This window comes from Phalaenopsis equestris, unplaced genomic scaffold, assembly GCF_001263595.1.
Source record: "Phalaenopsis equestris unplaced genomic scaffold, ASM126359v1 Scaffold000522, whole genome shotgun sequence".
NCBI lineage: Eukaryota > Viridiplantae > Streptophyta > Magnoliopsida > Asparagales > Orchidaceae > Phalaenopsis > Phalaenopsis equestris.
Window position 1 is genome coordinate 432,046 of NW_018164962.1, and position 22,276 is coordinate 454,321.

The window sequence follows — 22,276 nt, forward strand, 5'->3', positions numbered from 1 at the left end:
ACATATATTCAAATAGAGGGAACAACAGGAAGCAAAACCGAGCCACCGAAGCCAAACCTCGAAGAGCCCCAAAATCAATTAAAAGCCACCTGAACACGTTTCGAGTAGGAGGGCAATAAGGAAGCACAAAACAAAGCCCCGAAGTAAAAAAGAAATCTTCAAAAGCTCCATTATTGAATCAATATAGCAAAGGAAACCACAACCCATAGAGCTGAAACAACCCAGAAATACTCCATGTTAAACCCAGGCAACAAGGAAAACCGCAGCCCAGGAGGTTAAAACAGCCCTCAAACCCCAATGTACTAGCATATATATGATAAGAACATAAGGCGGAAGTTTACGCATGCATAAAAATTAAACCATGCCTTTCATTAGCCTACATTCTTAGGTAAGTATCATGGAATATTTAAAACAGACCCAACGATATACATTTGAGCTGAGGTAAGTTAAAAAAAATCTAATAGCTAGCCATGATTCCAACATTAAATGTCAACAGGAACAAAATAACACCCCCCCTTCCCCCCAAATGCAAGCATTCCCCTATTTTAATGTCTCCAACATGTGTCGAGCAGGGAAGAAGAGCAGAATGAAGGAAACATACCTTGCTCGGGCTTCTGTAATCAACAAAAGAAAGCCACGACACTCCTAAACCTCAAGTTCACAAGCAGAGCCACATCACTCCTGTACTCCAAGCACACAAGCACCTAGCCGAAAAGAAATTTCCGCAGAACCTCCCTAGGCCTCAAGCTTCATGACCTCACAGAAAACTCTCCCCACCGAGTTTTATCGACGTCAGCGAGAAAGAGGAGCTCGCGGGACCTTTCTTGACAAAGCACAACACCCAACAAAAAAAAAAAAAGAAACGTCGCGGTCGAGGCCCCAATGAAGAAAGATCGAGAAGGAGGAGAAGTTTCCCCATTCGTGACCCAGGGAACACACACACCCAGTCAACTTACCACGAATGGGCTCCTACGCAGCGAGAGGAAGCAGAAAGCTTTGGAAAGAGAAGATTTTTTGGGCAGAGGATGTCAAGAGGGGGAAGAGTCAACTCCTCGTTACACGAAGGAAGTGGACCAACACGAAGGAAGGCACGACTGGGGCTAAATACTGGAGACGGAGCTAAGAGGGGCCACGAGCGAGAGGAGTCTGGGCTCCAATTGGGGACGGAACCAGGCAAGTCCCGCGGCAAATTAAGGATTTCCCCCGTAATAAAAGACCCCATCGGTCATATATTGCCAAACATACTCTCCCCAAGGTATAAATAATGTTTAAAAATCCTCGAATTGCGCACCTCTTGCTCGCGCACAAAATCATATCGAAGTGAGAGTCATTCCTAACTAAAATCGACGTTCCGGATGCTCCGACTCGGTCCGTTTTGTCATCCGGGATCGTCCAGACGATTTCATTGACGGTCGGGTCGAAAACGCATCAAATTCAAAATTTTTAAAATAATCGCAAGTGATCGATTGTAAAGCCTCCGACGAGTGCGAGAAACGTGAATTTTGATAATTGTGTGCGTCGCTGTGTGCACTGTGGTATTCGTGCATCCTACAAGTGTGCGGAGATCGCAATGGGTTTTCCTATGGTTTCAGATCTTAAGGGTGCTCGACTCGAGTTTTGTCGCGCTTGTTCTAAACAACTCAACTAAGCGTTGAGGATTTTAGAAGCAGTCACATGAAACTTCGAAGAGTCAAGAAGTGGCTCGAATTTCTAATCGGTGTGGGCCCCAGGCTAGTTCTCTGAGAGAGTCAGTAGGAAACCCTAAAGGCTAGATCTTAGGCTCTAAGAAAAGGAAGAGACCTCACCAAAAATGAGGTCAACAGGTAGTTCCAAAAATTCCTTCTGTTTAGCTATTGGTGAAAATTTCATTTGTTTTGGATGGAGAGTTGTTGTTGCCCTTTTTTTGCTCATATATTATTGTTGAGATGATTTTCTAATGATGAGTGGGTTTGGTATATTTAGCTATTTGATATGTAATTATTTAAAAATTGCGCGGTGTGTCCGAAAATGAGACTATTTGAATGTTGAGACGGGGAGGATGTATTGTTGAGATGATATTTTATTCAGCAATTGATGTTACCTATAATTCGTGGATGAGTAGGATCTATTGTTAGCTATATGAATGTCTCACATGAGTGTATGATTTGAAGTTGTGTGGTATTTTAGGTGTTTCATATGTAAACACATCAAAATTATGAATTTGAAGTTGTGCTATTTTTAGTGTTAAATGATGCAATACTTCTAATAAAATATTTATGACTTCTGACTTTTTATAATATTTTGAAGTTTAGTTATGGTGTTCTGTTTGAATTGTTTTTGAAATCGTGCACTTACAACTACATTATGCATGGATTTTTTAGTCTTTATTTTGGAAATAGTTGCAGCACAACAGTTTCGTAGTTGAACTATCCAAACATACTACAATAGCTTCACAATAACTTCTCTTGGCAGTAACTTCACAGCTGCTTCTTCAGGCAACTGTAACCGTCACGAACAGACCCTTAGATAGGTTCAACTCATCTTTAGTTCTTACATCCACACATGTCATTAACAAAGGCTCAAATTAAGATCTAATCCTGGACTAGTCAAGTAAGCAACTTCCCATGACCCATACAGTCTCTTAAATGCAGTACTAAGCTTAACAGCGCTATATCTTGTCAACATAGTGGCCCAGTCGAAATTGTGCCGGCAGATGTCCATCTTCTGAACATTTTTGTTTTTTATTTTTTATTTTTATTGATGTTAGATTTAGCAATTATTTTCGATACATTTGAATTGAGCTGACTTTATCTGCTTAACTGTACTTGCATGTTTCATCGACAGTGCGAGGGAGGCGAATGGTTCCACTATTCATGTGTGGGACTGACTCCTGAGACTAGATTCAAAGGGAAATGGTTTTGCCCGACATGCAGACCTTGATCTAATTCGTGGTACTTGCTCAATTAGCCAGGTTTGAAGGATCATCTTTTTTATCATATTGTTAGATTAGAACTGATTTAAAACTGTCTTGTGCACATATCTGCATGACCTGAGTTTTCTTTGGCAGTGCTATTTTATTTCCTGGAAACCTCAACTCACTTGTAACTTGTTCTAACATTGATGTAACTATTCCATGAAAAGGTGTTGGTATGCAAGTCTTTGAGCTTTATACATACACATTCACTATTAATTCCCAGTGATAATTTAAGTGATCGTTGTTGTTTGTTTTCTTGTGTTTCCTTTTACAATGAATTGTTGCACACCGCAAAGCTTTAGCTTTTCATCTTATTTGAATATTTGTTTGATATTCTGCTTAAATATAAATAATTTAATCAATTAAGTTTTGCTCTAGTGGTAAGGGTCTACAAATTATGATAGCAGCGACCGTGTGACTACTTTTGCATGTTAGGACCTACAAATTACATCTGGTAGTGCTGTGTGACTGGCTTTTGCCCATTTTTATTCCTAGGGGAAGCCTTGTATTTAACCACTAAAAAAAGTAATAAATAGTTTATTTATATATTATATATTAAACAGCAACGAGAGTGAATATCTAGCTTCTTTAAAATTAAACCAATGTATAGTTTTGTTATTTTGAAAAAATATTTGGTGCTTTTCTCGGTTTTGAAATTATTTATTTGAATAATGTGAAACACATATTAGGTACTGTGATGTGCATTTTGAAATAAAAAAAAAATATTAATAATGTGATTTTCAGTTGACCAATTTAATAAGAGATGTGTGAAAAAGCGGATCAAGAATTTTAATGAAATATGGTGTCAAAATTATTGCATTAAATATGTTTTCATTTTGAAATTAAGTTCTACTACTTCCGTGTTGATTTGTAAATTTCAATTTGAGAATTTTTTTACTTGTAGGGAGCGCAAACACCCCTTTTATATATATTTATTTGTGCAGATATCTATTGAAATGCTTTATGTGTTAGCTCTCTATCGGAATTGCAACTGCTTCAAAATTTGTTCAAACTTGATTTGAACTTGTGTTTGAGTTTGATTCAAATTTGTTTTAAACCTGATTTGAAATAAGGTTTGATTCAAATTCAAATTGAGTATTAAAATTGTTCGATTCAAGAGCACGGCGGAAGGAGTTGCGCGGCAAGGAGTGTGTGACAAACATGAGTCATGTAAGGGAGAGCAGTTGAGTCATGGCGGGTTTACAATTGTCATGGGTCTACTCATAAGGGTATCTCTATTTTCTATTTTCTATTTTTTTTTTTAATGATGCAAGGCACGAATGTTGGGACTCGGGGTGTCTGGGACGTCCGGACCAGTTCGATCCAAGGGAAATTGAGGGTCAACTGGCTCTCTAGGCTTAGGGATTTCCACTCAATTAGAATGGGGCCCACTCCTAGTTATCTATGACAATATATTTGTTTTGTTAGCGTTTAGGATTTAGTTTTTGTTGTATTTTTATTAGGACAGCCATCGGACTCTCTTTTTCTGTACGGGTCTGGTTATATCTTAGTCTCCAGGTTGTGTTTATCCTTTTTACACCTTTCTCCCTACATTTCTCGCACGTTTCACGTCCTTTCCCTGTTTTCCTTGTTGCCGCCACCTTGAACAGCACTTCCCACCGCTGTTCTTGCTGTTCGCTGCCTTCCCTTGCTGGTTTCACTTTTCCTATCACTTCAACCTTTAAGCTTTCTAGCCGACCCCCTTGCAACCTTCCCGGAGGTCCAAACCCCTAGTCGGCACCACCTCCACCCTATATCCTACCCTAATTTGAATGTGTGTTGTTTTGTTGCAATATCAGATTTCCCAATTGTAATGTTGTAATTTAAGATTTTGTAAGCCAGTAATAATATTTGCTTTCCCTTTGTGGTTTGTTAAATTCGGGTATCTTTTAATTACAAGAAATTGTGGCGCATGCGAAATTACAGATAAAATATCAAGAGAACTTTTGAGCTCATCGCAGAATGAAGAGCTTGAAGAAGTATGCACTCTCCATTTTCTGTAACGTGGACTTATTATCAATGCTTAACAAATTCCAATTCTTTCCAGAACAGGACGTTTTTGGAATTTCCTTTAATCATGCAAAGCTACTTTGTTTTTTTGTTGATTACTGAAGAGTAGTTGCATAAATGAAGGGTCATCATTATTAGCAAACACAATCTTACCTTCAGATGTCTTCTTTTTGGCTGTTCCAAGAGAAGTTGGCGGCTATGAACATCAAATTAAATGAGGCATGGGAGAGATAATGTTTCTTTCAATTCTCCTTTAATAATAGTTTTGTTGAATTCTCTTTTAATGAGGATTTGAATGAGGTCTCCAAAGAGAATCTCTTTGGTTCTCTTCTGATGAGATTTCAATTGGAAGAAAAATACTATTTAATTCTCTTGTGAAGAAGAAATTAGATTCCCATCGGGGAGATGTCTATTAGATTTTTCATTGGAGGAAATTTTAAATAGATTTTTTATCGGAGGAGGTTCAGAGAAAGCAAGACCTAATCTTCACCTTATTTAGTTTGATATATATCGTTGTCAACTATTTTTTGAACCTACTAAAAAGAAATATAATATACTTGAAGGCAAGGGATTGTTAGCTAATGTTGTCATTTGCGTTATTAATGTAGTCACCCCTTTTCTGATAGATTAAAATGGAGTTATTGTCTGATCTAGTGGAACTTTATAACATGCCATGTTTTGAGCAAAATTGAATGGTTTTGAGTTTGAGTGATAAGTAACAAGCATGCCCACATATGCCATAGTGGACAAAGATTCACCGGCCTTTTTCTTCTTGAAACTTCTCATGCTTTTCATATTAGTGACTCGACATGCTTTGGAGTTCTTTCAATATTCTTTTTCTCTAGCTTTGCATGTCACATCGCTCTTTCTATCTCTATTTTTTTTTTTCTTTTTTTGATGGAAGAGTAAAATAGAGATTTGAGATGAAATTCTTATAAGTAGACCGATACTGGCCGCTTCTAGTCCCGTTTAGAAGGGCGCATTTCTTGAGCATGCCTCCCTACTTCCTCTGCCTGAGTGCGTCACACCTCGTCCGTTGCTTGATTTTGGTTAGAACCTATTCAAAATTTGGTTTGGATCCATTTTTAGCCAGTTTTGAAAGACATAAGACTCCAATGAGTAGTTTGCCAATACAAGATATTTTCTTTTATTAAGTGTATTTCAGTTCTATTCACATCGTAGTGTTATTTACTCAAATTAATATATGATGAGGAATTTTCCCAAATAGGTGTAATTAGGAGGGATATAAAGTCAAATTTTTCATTATATAAATATGTTCAAGAAAGTTTGTTTTGGATAAAATTATCCATGTAATGACTTGTGAGGAATGCTAATTTCAGTGCTAACTTTCAAATAAGACCACAAGTCGAACTTCATTTCCAAGCATTGTCTCTTGCGATGTTTTAGCTTGTCTGATTTGCGGCCACTCTTCTCATCATCTCACCTCTATTTTAAAGCTTCAAGCAACCTCACGTAGGGTTGAAAAGCTAGGTTTGATTAATATAACTTGAAACTTTAGGATAGAATTCTAGTTCAAAAATAATCTTTGAATGAGTTTTGAACATGCTTATTCCTATACTACAAGCTTCAAATTAACAAGGTCACATATGGAGTCGGCGTGGTGATGGGTGAATTAATTAAGCAATTTGAAGCTTATGATCCTTTTGAGAGGGCCAAACATTCTCCCTTTAAATTGTTTTTTAATGTTCATTAGTTGTAGTTCTTTGGTCCCTAAGTAATTAGTTAATCTTGCAAGGAAGTTCAATGATGAAGAGAATAATTATGACTCCTTTGTCTTCAAAGTGGGAGATGAGAATATTAGTTTTAATATTGTTGAATTTTGTCTAATCATTGAACTAGAATTTTGGTGAATTTCTTGGTGCTAAGTTTGAAAAGATGGCTTGGAGCATAAGGCTTATTTAGAATTTCTTTTAAGTTAACAACAATCATAAGGATTTAAACTTTGAAAAATGCCTTGTTGGAGTGTACTGTTGGATAATATGTTTGAAGTTGGGTTTGTACTTTATTTTTTTATTTGGCTCGTCCTTAAAAATGAGAAGACATTAAGAGGGATGAACAATGACATGTCCCACATTAGGAGGAATGCCCTTAAGGTGGAAAAGAAGATGGGAACAAAGCTTTAATTCAATATACTGTCAATGAATTTATCATCTCATTTCTGAGTGGGCTTATGAAGCCATTCTAAAAATGAGGAAGAGTTGCAGTAAATTTATATGAATGAAACCCCGGCATACTGAGTTGAAAGACCACCAAATTGCTCACAAGTAATGATTTTTTAATTATTTCAGCTAATAAGGATAAAGTCATATTCACAGATGTATTTTTAATGGTAATTTAGGTTGATTAATAATGGAAATTAACTTTAAATGTTACATCGACTTATTTTTTAAGGTGATTATGAACCCTAAATTAGTGCAAAGCTTATGAGGAAGAGTTTTCTAAGTTTATTGTACCTAGTTCTCAACAGCCTCTCCCAACTAGAGTTGTCCAAGAGAAATAGAACACCACACATTTTGTCGTAATGGTTTAATTGAGAAGAAAGCAGAGGAGAAGATGCATTGAAGATGAAGAAAGACGAGTCCATCCTCTATTGGTTTAAGCTTTGTGCTGTCAAATTGCAAAAGCAGTTTCTTATAATTAGATAGTTGAATATGAATCAATTCAGCTTAGTGCAAAAAATTCTACGCTCTTATTTAGTTTGAATTAGGGAAGAGAAATAGGAGATATTGATATACCCGTGAGCCAGGATAATGAATAATATATTCACATACAAACTGATGAAGATGTTAATGAGCCCTAACAAAGTGCTTCATCTATTGAGGTTGTAATAAAATTGTTATTCAAGTCGTTGAATATGAAAGGAGTCTAAGATTTTGGAGATTTATGTGACAAAAGTTGCAAACTAATTGATCTATGTGCCTTTAATCATCTCTAATTATCTACACTTGATTAACCAAAAACAGTTGTGTTACTTACAAGTCATGAATGATTGAGGTTAGAAATGGCTCAAAACAAAGTTTTGTTACTTACAAATCATGAATGATTGAGGTTAGAGTTGGCTCAAAACAATGGGGAGGTTGGAGTAGACATCAGTAGTATGCAATAGCTGAATCCAATCATAATTTGATTGGATAATGTATACACATATATGTCTATATAGGAATTTTAACGCATACTCTTGAGTTCATATGCTAAAGTAGTTGAATCAAGCCCATCTGCGAAAGTGGTTGAATTGAGCCCACTTGCCAAAGTGGTTGTATTGAGCCTGCTTGCTAAATCTGCCGAAGTGAATGAATCGAGCCCACCTGCCAAAGTGGTTGAATTGAACTCACATGTCGAGGTGGTTGAATGAAGCCCACCGTCGAGGTGGTTAAATTAAGCCCATATGCCGAAGTGACTGAACTGAGTCTACCTGCAGAAGTGGTTGAATCAAAACCCACTTGTTGAAGTGGTTGAATTAATCTCACCTGTCGAAGCGGCTGAATTAATACCACCTGCTGAAGTGGTTGAACCTGTCTCTTCTACTCATGGGGAGTTAGCTTAGCCCGCCTAAAGAGGTACAATTATTGGAGATGGTCATCATTACTAGCAAAGATGTGGGTTCATCCACCTTTATACTTGTCCTCTAACACCCACATTAAGGCCTTTTCATCAAGGCACCTTTGATTGGAGTCGGACAGTACTAATGACACTTTTTATTTTTTTTTCCTTCTATAAATGGAAAGTCATGCTAAGAGAGAAGGGGTGACCATTTTCTCTCTCTCTCTCTCTCTCTCTCTCTCTCTCTCTCTATTTGAGAAACCTTGTAATTTGAAAAATCTCCGACGAGTCTGATATTCTAGTTTACCGGATTCTTGAGTTCAATAGATACTGTAAGGCCTCTTTTACTTTTTTACAAAAACAGGATCTTTACCGGTTTGTATGTACTCACAAACAATACGAAACCTTACGTCCTAAAAGAATCCAACATATAATAAGATAGTTATTCTAATGTTATTCATTACATGCTTTATTATTTTGCAGCACATTCATACTTTGCTTTCTATTAAGGGGGCAGCTTTGGCTCTACCCATAGACATTTTGGGTTGGATTTTTTTATCTTGGATGAAGTATTTAATCAAAATTATGGAGGAGTCGTTGCTGAAATTATGAAGCAAACAAAGCTTAAACATTCTATGAAGTGGCTTGAGTTTGTATTAGAGTATTAAATTGGTGATGAAGAGAGGTTACCTAGGTGTTAGATAAATTTAAAATTCATCTATTATCCAATGAATTGGAATAAGGTTTTTAGATAATATGTGTAATTATAGTCTAAGATGTTCTTGATATTAGATGAGTGTGGCCTTTTTTTAACCAACTCAAACATCATTGAGCTCACTCTGGAAATGTTTTCCTGCATTGTTAAAAGGGTTGTTTTCACATGGCAAGGCCATTCTCTCATCAGTCATCACCTTAATAATGGAGCAGAGCGATTACATTTAAATTCCTGAAGTGTCGGGCAAATTATTTTGATTGTAGATACATAGCCTTTCATTATCTTATATTTTTGTGATTTTAATAGCTCATATATTTATCAAATTTTAGCGCTTTGGCTGTATGATCCAACATATTCTATACCTGTTTAAAAAGCAATCAGGTAGTTAACAAAAAAATATTGAAGTTACAAATGATTGCATGCAATTTTCATGGATGAATATTTATTTTTCATTAACTTTGATCCATGAGAAGAATGATTATTGTATTTGTAAAAATAATTCAATTCTTTAATTGTTAATGTATTTCATTGTAATTGTGTACTCTTTTACCATAATTGCACTTTCTATTTAATTTATGCATTGTTTGTGTGCCGCTATTGTGTTAATGCAGTGAAATGATAGTGCTACTACAAAGTTTGAAAACTTTGCACTATAAATTTAGTCTGCGCATAAGCTGATGTTGCTTTCGAATACTTCGTGCCAACAAGGTTTAAAATTGGTTTTAACTTTGATGGTGGGTCAGAACATTATTTATTATCATATGAAATTATATTTGAATATATATGATTTGAATCTTGTTTGAACTGTCATATTTTTGTTCTAACATTGCTCGTACATTCGAGCAGCATTTGATTATTTTTTGAGTTGTGTTTGAACTTTTGTGTAATCTACTGTAATTGTGTTCCAATTTGTTGCAAAATTAAACTTTGTTTGAACGTAATTATAATATTGTCAAACGTTTGTACAAAACTAAGGTTCGAACGGTATTTGAATTTCATTTGAGCCTAAACAAAATTATATACTAATATAAACTTTATTTAGATGTGTTTTTTTGTGCTTAAATCACACACACACACACACACACTATATATATATATATATATGTCACGTATTCTCTGTACCTTTTCTTTTAATTTACGCGTAGGGAGTCACCATTGTTCTTTCCCCTATATATATATATATATATATGTGTCACGTTCATTAACAATATCTAATATACAAGTTTTAAGGATAAAGATAGAAGAGTTTTGTAGGTACTTGTAGAGATACAAAATTTTTTAGGGCTTTTTAAAGATAAACTTTTTGTGGATAATTTTTAGAATTAATTAAAGTGTTATCTTTATAGGATGATGACACTTAGATTCATCAATCTTTTGCACCATTTTTTTTAAGGATAGTCATTTTTTTTCTATACAACATATGAATATTGATGTTTGGTTTAGATATTATTTGAGCAAGGTTGAATTAGAGGTAGAACAGTTTTCAACATGTTTGAATGCTTATTCAAATTAAGATTGAACGAGGTTTGATTGATGACTACAAGAAGTTGGAATCATTCTTAAGATATTGAAGACGATGTTTGAACAATATTCAATTATTCTTTGAACTAAATCTGTAGTGAGGTTTGAACTTCTACATAAAGGTTTGAATTATATTTAAATCTTTTTTTTTACCATTGATGGAACTTGTTCGGGTCTTTTATATGACATTTTGTTTGGTTCTCTTATTTGTTTGAGGTTGATGATCGGAAAGTTATTTTTCTTTTTATCTTATATCTATTTAACGCGTTTGATATATAATTTAAAGGGAGAATTTTTAGCCCTCTCAAAAAGATCATAAGCTTCAAATTGCTTAACTAATTTATCACCATGCCAACTCCATATGTGACCTTGATAATATATTTCCTCTCTACAATAACAATTAATCCGGACACGGACGCACACACAATAGTTGAACACAATCATGCTTTTGATTGGATAGTGTATACAAAAATATGGTTGTATAGGAATTTTACGCATACTCTCGAGCCCATATGTCGAAGTAGTTGAATAAGCCCATTTGCTAAAGTGGTTGAATTGAACCCACATGTCGAATTGGTTGAATTGAGCCTACATGCTGAACTTGTTGAAGTGACTGAATCGAGCTCACCTGTCAAAGTAGCTGAATCAAGCCGACCTCTCGAAGTGGCTGAATCAAGCCCACCCGTTGAGGTGGTTGAATCTATCCCAACTGCCAAAGTTGATGAATTGAGCCTATCTACGGAAGTGGCTGAGTTAAGCCCGCCTACCGAAGCGGTTGAACTAATACCACCTGTTGAAGAAGTTGAATCAAACCCACCTATCGAAGTGGCTGAACTGAGTCTGTCTGCAGAAGTTGTTGAATTAAACCCACTTGTCGAAGTGGTTGACTTAATTTCATCTATCAAAGTGGCTGAATTAATACAATCTGCTGAAGTGGTTGAACCCGTCTCTTCTACTTATGGGGAGTTAGCTTAGCCCGCCTAAAGAAGTACAATTATTGGAGATGGTCATCATTACTAGTAAGTATGTGGGTTCATCCATCATTATACTTGTCCTCTAACACACATATTAAGGTCTTTTCACCAAGACATCTTTGCTGGGAGTCGGACAGCACTAAAGACACTTTTTAGTATTTTTTTCTCCTTGTATAAATGGAAAGTCAAGCTAAGAGAGAAGGGGTGATCTCAAGTGTTCTCTCTCTCTCTCTCTTTCTCTCTCTTTTTCTCTCTCTCTCTCTCTCTCTCTATTTGAGAAACCTTGTAAGTCGAAAGATCTCTGACGAGCCCGATATTCTAGCTTACTGGATTCTTGAGTTCATTAGATAATCTGTAAGACCTCTTCTACTTTTCTACAAAAATAGGATCTTTACCGGTTTGTATATACTCACAAACAATATGGAACCCTACGTCCTAAAAAGATCGAACAGATAATAAGATAATTATTCTGATACTAGCACTGAATTATAGTGATATAGTGTTCTTTAATGATGCAATGTTATTTATTACATGCTTTATTATTTTGCAGCACATTCATATTTTGCTTTCTATTAAGGGGGCAGCTTTGGCTCTACCCATAGACATTTTGGGTTGGATTTTATTATCTTGGATGAAGCATTTAATCAAATTTATGGGGTGTCGTTGCTGATATTATGAAGCAAACAAAGCCTAAACATGCTATGAAGTGGCTTGAGTTTTTATTACAGTCTTAAATTGGTGATGAAGAGAGGCTACTTAGGTTTTGGATAAATTTTAAATTCATATGTTATCCAATGAATTGGAATAAGGTTTTAGATGATATGTGAAATTATAGTCTAAGACGTTCATGATATTAGAGAGAGAGAGCGCTTTAGCTGTATGATCTGACATATTCGATACTTTAATTTAAAAAACAATCTTGTAGTTACAAAAAAACCTTCAAGTTACTAATGATTGCCTGCAATTTTTATGGATGAATATTTATTTTTCATTAACTTTGATTCATATGAAGATTGATTATTGTAATTGTAACAATAATTTAATTCTTTAATTGTTAATGTATTTAATTGTAATTGTGTACTCTTTTACTATAATTGCACTTTCTATTCCTTAATTTATGCATTGTATGTGTGCCGCTTCTGTATTAATGCAGTGAAATGATACTGCTACTGCAAAGTTGGAATCTGGTTCAAACTTTGCTCTATAACTTTAGTTTGGGCTTGAGCTGATGGTGGGTTCGAATACTTTGTCAACAAGGTCTAAAATTGGTTTTAACTTGGCTGTATTCATCCATTCATGCTTCATGATCAGAACATTATGTATTATCATATGAAATTATATTTGAATACATATATGATTTGAATCTTGTTTGAACAGTCAAATTTTTGTTCTAACATTGCTCAGACATTCAAGCAGTATTTGATTATTTTTTGAGTTGTGTTTGAACTTTCGTCTAATCTATTGTAATTGTGTTCCCATTAGGCCCAAATTCAAACTTCGTTCGTTTGAACATAATTATAATATTGTTCTAACGTGTTACAAAACTACGGTTTGAACTGTATATGAATTTTATTTCAGCCTAAACAAGAGTATATACTAATATTAACATTATTTATATGTGCTTTGCCACTCCACGTCTAACTCAACTTGGTTTCGCTCCCTTCGCTTTGCCCACCTATAGTATCGGCTCGTCTTCGTCTTTTTTGTGCTTAAATTATATAAAAAAGAATCACATTCATCAACAATATCTAATATACATCGGTTCAATACAAAGAATTATATATCAAGAGAGCTTTATTGTTCACAACCGAAAGGATGTAGGTCTTACAGATTGCAGAGATACAAATTTTAACAGGGCCTTTTTAAAAATAGACTTTATGTGGATAATTCTTACAATATTTATGTGTTATCTTTATAGGATGATGATACGTAGAATCATCAATCTTTTGCACCATTTTCTTAGGGATGGTCATTTTTCTCTACACAGCATGTGAATATTGATGTTCAATATTTGGTTTGAATATTATTTGACCAAGGCTGAAATAGAGGTAGAACAGTCTTCAACATTTTTGAAAGCTTATTCAAATTAAGATTGAAATAGATTCGATCGATGACTACAAGAAGTTGGAATCATTTTCAAGATATTCAGAACATTGTTTGAACAATATTCAAATATTCTTTGAACTAAAGCTTTCATGAGGTTTTAATGTGTAGATAAAGGTTTAAATTATATTTAAATCTTTTTGTTTTTACCATTGATGGAACTTGTTCGGATCTTTTATTATTTGTTTTGTTTTATGAACAATTTTAAACTAAATGACTTCAATTTAGACTTATTCTTTTATTGAAAATCAATAAAAATTCTTTGAATGATTAATGAACCACTTTTAATCCTATAACCATTATTTTAAAATATAATGGAATACTCTGAACTTAACTAATATTAAGAAGAAATTTCACATGTTAAGGATGAGAAAAATTAGCAGAAGCTATAAAGAAAACAAAGGATTTGTATAATGGAGCTAATAATTGTGATACTTGAAAACTTGAGTGGGACTTGGTTTGAAGCAAAATGGGCACTTTTAGGTATGTCTTCCTAAATAAATTTTCACCCATACTTCTTCAAATAAATATTTATGAGGGATTTATTTCCAAATGCATGTATTATCAGGCTTAAGTATACTCAAAATTTTCAGATATATTTATATATTAAAATACATATTGTATAAATTTGATTTATTTCTTAGTTAACATGATCTTTTATTTAAAATTAGACTATTCTTGTATCTAATTGATTAATGGCCTTTCTTTAATATTGCTCTCTTTATGTTCTCATATAAAACAAAATTTAAATGTCAATGCGAGTTTTACTTTGCAGTACATGCATACTTTATGGTATGATATATCCATCATATGTATTATGTAATATGCAAGGTCTTAAAATATTTTAGTGTTATTAAATATCAACTCTTATATATATATGATATATCCATCATATGCATTATACGCTCTTATTGAGTTTGCATTAGGGAAGAGAAATAGGAGATATTGATACACCCGTGAGCCAGGATAATGAATAATGTAGTCATATACAAACTGATGAGGACGTTATTGAGCCCTAACAAAATGCTTCATCTATTGAGGTTGTAATAAAATTGTTGTTCAAGTCGTTGAATATGAAAGGAGTTTAAAATGAATCCTAAATATTTAGCTAAAGATTTTACAAAAGTTGCAAACTAATTGATCTATGTGCCTTCAATCATCTACGCTTGATTATCCAAAAACAGTTGTGTTACTTTCAAATCATGAATGATAGAGGTTAGTGATGGCTCAAAACAAGGGGGAGGTTGGAGTGGACATCCTTAGCACATCATGCTTGCAATAGCTGAATACAATCATAATTTGATTGGATAATGTATACACAAATATGACTGTATAGGAATTTTTACGCATACCCTCGAGTTTATATGTCGAAGTAGCTGAATCAAGCCCGTCTACAAAAGTGGCTGAATTGAGCCCACTTGCCGAAGTGGTTGAATTGAGTCTACCTGCTGTACCTGCCGAAGTGAAAGAATCAAGCTCACCTGCCTAAGTGGTTGAATTGAGCCCACCTATTGAAGTGGTTGAATCAAGCCCACCTGCCTAAGTGGTTGAATTGAACCCACCTATTGAAGTGGTTGAATCAAGCCCACTTGTCGAGGTGGTTGAATCAAGCTCACATGTCGAAGTGGCTGAACTGAGCCTACCTGCAGAAGTGGTTGAATCAAGTCCACTTCCCGAAATGGTTGAATTAATCCCACCTGCCGAAGCGACTAAATTAATACCACCTGCTGAAGTAGTTGAACCCATTTCTTCTACTCATGGGGAGTTAGCTTAGCCCACCCAAAGAGGTACAATTACTGGAGATGGTCATTATTACTAGCAAGGATGTGGGTCCATTCATTTTTATATTTGTCCTCTAACACCCACATTAATGTCTTTTCATCAAGACACTTTTGATGGGAGTCGGACAACACTAAAGACACTTTTTAGTATTTTTTCTCCTTGTATAAATGGAAAGTCAAGCTAAGAGAGGTTTGATCTCAAGTGTTTTCTCTCTCTCTCTCTCTCTCTCTCTGAGAAACCTTGTAATTCGAAAATTCTCTGACGAGTCTAATATTCTAGCTTACCAGATTCTTGAGTTCAATAGATAATCTGTAAGGCCTGATCTACTTTTCTACAAAAACAGGATCTTTATCGGTATGTCATACTAAAAAATAATACGGAACCCTACGTCCTAAAAGGATCCAACAGATGATAAGATAATTATTCTAATTCTAACACAGAATTATAGTGATATAATGTTCTTTAATGATGCAGTGTTATTTATTACATGCTTTATTATTTTGCAGCACATTCATACTTTGCTTTCTATTAAGTCGGCAGCTTTGGCTCTACCCATAGACATTTTGGGTTGTATTTTATTATCTTGGCTGAAGTATTTAATCAAAATTATGGAGGAGTCGTTGCTAAAATTATGAAGCTAACAAAGCTTAAACATGCTAAAAGTGGCTTGAGTTTGTATTCGAGTATTAAATTGATGATAAAGAGAGGTTACTTAGGTGTTGGATAAATTTAAAATTCATATATTATCCATTGAATTGGAATAAGGTTTTTAGATAATATGTGAAATTATAGTCTAAGATGTTCATGATATTAGATGAATGAGGCCCTTTTTTTTTTTACCAACTCAAACATCATTGAGGTCACTCTGGAAATGGAGGGCGATTACATTGTTAAAAGGGTTGTTTTCTCATGGGAAAGACATTCATCAGTCATCACCTTAAAAATGGAGGGCGATTACATTTAAAATTCCCAGAGTGTCGGGCAAATTACTTTGATTGTAAATACATAGTCTTTCATTATCTTATATTTTTGTGATTTTAATAGCTCAAATATTTACCTGTTTAAAAAATAATCTGGTAGTTAACAGAAAAATATTGAAGTTACAAATGATTGCATGCAATTTTCATGGATGAATATTTATTTTTCATTAACTTTGATCCATGAGAAGAATGATTATTGTATTTGTAAAAATAATTCAATTCTTTAATTGTTAATGTATTTCATTGTAATTGTGTACTCTTTTACCATAATTGCACTTTCTATTCTTTAATTTCTGCATTGTATGTGCGCAGGTATTGTATTAATGCATTGAAATGATACTGCTACTACAAAGTTGGAATCCGGTTCAAACTTTGCTCTATTACTTGTACTTTGCGCATGAGCTGATGGTGCGTTCGAATACTTTGTGTCAACAATGTCTAAAATTGGTTTTAACTTTGCTGTATTCATGCATTCATACTTCATGGTCATAACATTGTGTATTATCATATGAAATTATATTTGAATATATATATATATATATATGATTTGAATTTTGTTTGAATAGTCAAATTTTTGTTCTAACATTGCTCAGACATTCGAGCAGTATTTGATTATTTTTTGACTTGTGGTTGATCTTTGTGTAATCTGCTGTAATTGTGTTCCTATTAGGCTCAAATTCAAACTTTGTTTGAACATAATTATAATATTGCTCAAACGTTTGTACAAAACTACGGTTTGAACTTGAACCGTATTTGAATTTTATTTGAGCCTAAATAAGATTATATTCTAACATAAACATTATTTAGATGTGCTTCACCACTCCACGTCTCACTCAACTTGGTCTCGCTCCCTTCGCTTTGCCAACCTATCGTATCAGCTCGGCTTCGTCTTTTTTGTGCTTAAATTATATATTAAAAAAAAAAAACATTCATCAACCCATATCTAATATACATCGGTTCAATACAAAGAATTACATATCAAGAGATCTTTATTGTTCACAACCGTTTCGAAAGGATGTAAGTTTTAAAGATAAATATTATAAAGATACAAATTTTTATAGGTCTTTTTTAAAAATAGATTTTATGTGGATAATTCTTAGAATTTATTAAAGTGTTATCTTTATAGAATGATGATAAGTAGAATCATCAATCTTTTGCACCATTTTATTAAAGATGTCATTTTTCTCTACACAGCATGTGAATATTGATGTTTGGTTTGAATATTATTTGACCAAGGCTGAAATAGAGGTAGAGCAGTCTTCAACATTTTTGAAAGTTTATTCAAACTAAGATTGAAATAGATTCGATCGATGACTACAAGAAGTTCAAATCATTTTCAAGATATTGAGAACAATGTTTCAACAATATTCAAATATTCTTTGAACTAAAGCTTTGATGAGGTTTGAACGCATCGATAAAGGTTTGATATATATTTAAATCTTTTTTTTTTTTTTAACCATTGATGGAACTTTTTCGGATCTTTTATATGACATTTTGTTTGGTTTTATGAACAATTTTAAACTATATGACTTCAATTTAGACTTGTTCTCTTATTGAAAATCAATACAAATTCTATGAATGATTAAATAATCTCTTTTGATCATATACCCATTATTTTAAAACATAATGAAATACTATGTTCTTAGCTATAGGAGAATGAAGGATTTGTATAATGGAGATAATAATCGTGATACTTGATAACTTGAGTGGGACTTGTTTTGAAGCAAAATAGGCACTTTTAGTTATTTCGTCCAAAATAATTTTACCCCACCATGCTTCTTCAAATAAATATTTATGAGGGATTTATCTCCAAATGCATGTATTATCAGGCTTAAAAATAGTCAAAATTTTCAAATATAACTTATATATTAAAATACGTTTTGTATAAATTTGATTTATTTATTTCTTAGTTAGCATGATCTTTTATTTAAAATTAGACTATTCATGTATCTAATCGATTAATAGTCTATCTTTAAGCCATTGCTCTCTTTATATTCTCATATAAAACAAAACTTAAATATCATGCGAGTTTTACTTTGCAGTACATGTATACTTTAGGGCGTGATATGTCCATCATATGCATTATGTAATATGTAATGTATCATATGCATTATGTAATATGTAATGTATGAAAGGTCTTTGAATTTTTTAATGTTATTAAATATCAACTCTCATATATATATATGCGGGCATATGCATACATACTACCCAATTCCTATGTATTTATATATCTAATACCTAAATTTTAATTCATACATTTATACCACTCAAATCTTTCACATTACATAAAGAATACTACTAATATAATTTTTAGTTGTATACCATGCAAATTATCCTTGTTAAATATTTCTCTCCCTTCCATCACGCCCCCCTCTAAGACCTTCTTCCCCTATTCCGTCACGAAACAGAAGAGACGATGCACTCTACCGCCTCTTCTCCTTACAAATCGGTTCGGCGAGATCTCGCTGAACTCCCATCACGCTCCTCTCGCATCTGCACCTTGATCTCTGCTGCCTCCCCTCAGTTCTGCTACACACACGTCTCAAATTCTTATGATTTGCGTGAAGCCGTTCTTCCTATTCTACTTCTATGTCCTTTTCACCTTCTCATTAAGGATTACGAGGTGCTCCGACACACTTGCTACAATTCTTCCCGTTTTTTCTATTAATGTTATTGTGGTTGGATGCTCATTTTGTTCATCTAGCTATCTGGTTCCTGATTGCATTATACACAACATTGCATGCACCCTTACATGCATAAGGTGGTCCACATGTAAAAGTAAATGGCTTGTATGCAAATATTTCATATATATATATATATATATATATATATATATATCTCATAAGAAAGTATGACCAAACCAAACTTCATTTCCAAATTTGCTGAAAACCTTCATTCCAAAAACATGAACTTTTAATAAACATTATATATTAAAAAAACAATATTAAATACTCAATAGCTCATATATATAAATATATATATTTATATATATATATATATTTATTTTTATTTGCACAAACGAAGTAAAAGCAGCTGAATCACCAAGCCACAAAACACAACAAGACCTTCAAAAAAAACCCAACCCAATTTCCACCATCTTCAACATCTAACCTAACAAAAATGCAGCCACCACAAAACCCATCATCCCCAATCCAACACTCAATCCCCTTCCTCTGCTACCCTCCGAAGCTTCTCTGTCGCGCTCCTCATCTCCATGACTACCCTTCTTCTCCCCATTCCCCTCACCATCCATCGCCGGCGCCGGCGCCGGCCCCTCCACATCACTCGGATCATACGCCTTAATCCCAATCTCAAACTTGCAGCTTCCCTTGCTATAATCCTTCGTCGTCTCCTTCCCCAACCCTTCAAATCCACAGGTCCCAATCCCCTGCCCCAGCGCCTGATAATACGAATTAAACGCATACGAAGCCTGCATTTCCAAATCCATCCCCGAACAAGACGAACCATAGCTCAGCGGCATGCAATCCGCTCCATGACTGCACGCGTAATCCATGTTCGCCCTCACCCTGCTCTCGTTCTTCCTCTGTTTCGAGTCTGTGTTAAAAACGCACCATTTCTTCGGCCAGTAGTCCACTCCCACCGCCCCAACAGCCTCCTTTCCCGCAACTCCGCCGCCCGATAAATCCACCGGAAACTTCGGCTTACCGTCAGTTGTAAATATCCCCCAGCTCCTCTCAAATGGACCCGGAAGTATGCTCTTCGCTTCTTCGTCGAACAGCCCGAAGAGATAAACTTCTATATCCTCTTTTGGCCTCTGCGGCGTCCCTGTTTTCTTAGCTATTTTCTGCGTTATCCCTCTGTAGAATCTACCCGCTATAGATGTGTTGGCGTGCACATCTCCGTCGGTCGGCCAACCCACTTCTCCGACGATGATCGGAACTTCACCGCATCCCTCTGATTTCAGCGCGGCGAGGAGCGTGTCGTAATTCGCATCGAACACGTTCGTGTAAACAAAATCTCCATCGGAGACTGTCTTCCCCTTTCCGTCGAAGAAAGCGAAGTCGGCGGGGAAGTTGGGATCGATATAAAGGCTGAAGAAGGGGTAAATGTTGACGGTGAAAGGTGCCCCTGTTCGATTGTAGAATTTGACGATGTCGGACATGAGATCAGCGACATCGTCCCGCCATTTTCCGGCGGAGGGAACAGGATTCCACCAGGGGGAGTAGTAGATATCGGCGTTGAGGGGAATGGTGGCTTTGATTTGATCGCCAAGTCCGGCTTCGTCGAGAGCTCTCTGAATGTTTTTGAGGGCGGGGAAGGTGACATTGGTGAACATGTCCTTGTAGTCCTTGAGGAAAGGCTCGTTCCCGACGGCTACGTGGGTGATGTTGACTCTGTAATGGGTGCGATAATGGGTGACGTTGGATTGGACCCAAGCTTTAGCGGTGGCGTAGTTGTTCATAGGGGCGAGGAGGAGGTTGTTGACGGCGATCATGACTTCGATGCCGGTGCCGGAGAGGGTTTCCATGGTGTAATGATCGACGTCGAAAAGCTTGACCTTTTTTATGCCGTTGTCGTGGAGGAGACGGGCGACGGTTTTGGGAGGGAGGCGGTGGAAGGTGATGGTGCCCCAGTTGACGCCGAGGGAGGCGGTGGCGGAGAGGAAGAGGAAGGCCGCCGTGAAGAGGGCCGTCGTCCAGAGGAGGACGGCATGGTGGGGGGGAGGCATTGTAACGGGTTCGTTTGCCTTGGGTATGGAGCGGGAGAGGAGTTGGGTTTATATATATATATATATATCGAAGGGAGCGGGAGAAGGAATGGATGCGCGGTTTTGAAGGTGAGGGAGGCAGAGAGAAGCAGTTTGTCAGCTGGATTGAGGAACCAATTGTGTATATTTAGGAAGAAGACGACCGGTGGGGAGGAGAGAATTGCTCTTGAAAGGAAGACTTGGGAGGAAGACAGAATCTCTGAAGTACAATCTTATTGTACATTATTTGTACAATATATATACAATGAAATTCACATGCATATAGATTCTAAATGAAAACTATCAAAATTAAATTCAAGATCATCTTATATATCATTTTTAACAATAGTCAGTGTCAATATATATAAATAAGTTGAATTTGTGTAGCGCACCTCAGTTTGTTGGTTGACATCCACGGTATAAGTCCTCTTAGGTCGGGGGTTCGAATCCCCTCTGACGCAGTTGGCCTTAAGGAGGTGGTACTCGAATTATTTGGTACATTAGGAGTGTCTGGAGGCTCGTATATATCCTCTGGCCATTCTTTAGAAAAAAAATAAAAAATTAAAAAAAAAAAAGTTGAATTGAAAGACAATAAGATTGTCGATGTGTTAAAATGAGTGCAAATGAAACAATTGAAAGACTAAATGATCTTTGAATCTAGCATGCTTACAATCAAATCTAGTGATTTGACCAGAAGAATCTAATGAGAATGAATCATTTAATTATATGATAATTATGACACTTAAATGCTAAACCATATATGATAGAACACATGCCATCCCATCGAATATCAAAATGCCAGTTTTAAAAATCAATGAAGAGTCCCTCATTTTCAACATGAAGATGGAAAAAGTTAAATGTCAAGTTCAAACCCTCGGAGAAAGCTTGAAGCCAGCAATTAACCCGACCACCATTAGTTGCTATTACAGACCAATTACGATCATACAACTATTGTAACCTGATTATTGT

The 22,276-nt window shown here is 35.4% G+C and overlaps 2 protein-coding genes across 4 annotated transcripts in view; one reads left to right on the plus strand and one right to left on the minus strand.

Annotated features, from left to right (window-relative positions):
* Positions 1-17,083, plus strand: part of LOC110028690 (PHD finger protein ING2) — a 37,669-nt gene extending 20,586 nt beyond the window's left edge. For all 3 annotated transcript variants that reach the window (XM_020730638.1, XM_020730640.1, XM_020730639.1), the window contains 2 exons: positions 2,824-2,950; positions 16,912-17,083. In XM_020730638.1, the coding sequence (XP_020586297.1) occupies positions 2,824-2,919 (96 nt within the window). In that variant the 3' untranslated portion in view covers positions 2,920-2,950; positions 16,912-17,083. The remainder of the gene's footprint in view (positions 1-2,823; positions 2,951-16,911) is intronic.
* A 2,572-nt stretch (positions 17,084-19,655) lies between these two features.
* LOC110028714 (glucan endo-1,3-beta-glucosidase 8-like) lies at positions 19,656-21,368 on the minus strand. Its single transcript, XM_020730681.1, has one exon. It carries the CDS (start codon positions 21,287-21,289, stop codon positions 19,706-19,708), a length of 1,584 nt encoding a protein of 527 aa, XP_020586340.1. The 5' UTR covers positions 21,290-21,368; the 3' UTR covers positions 19,656-19,705.
* Between the last annotated feature and the right edge of the window lie 908 nt (positions 21,369-22,276).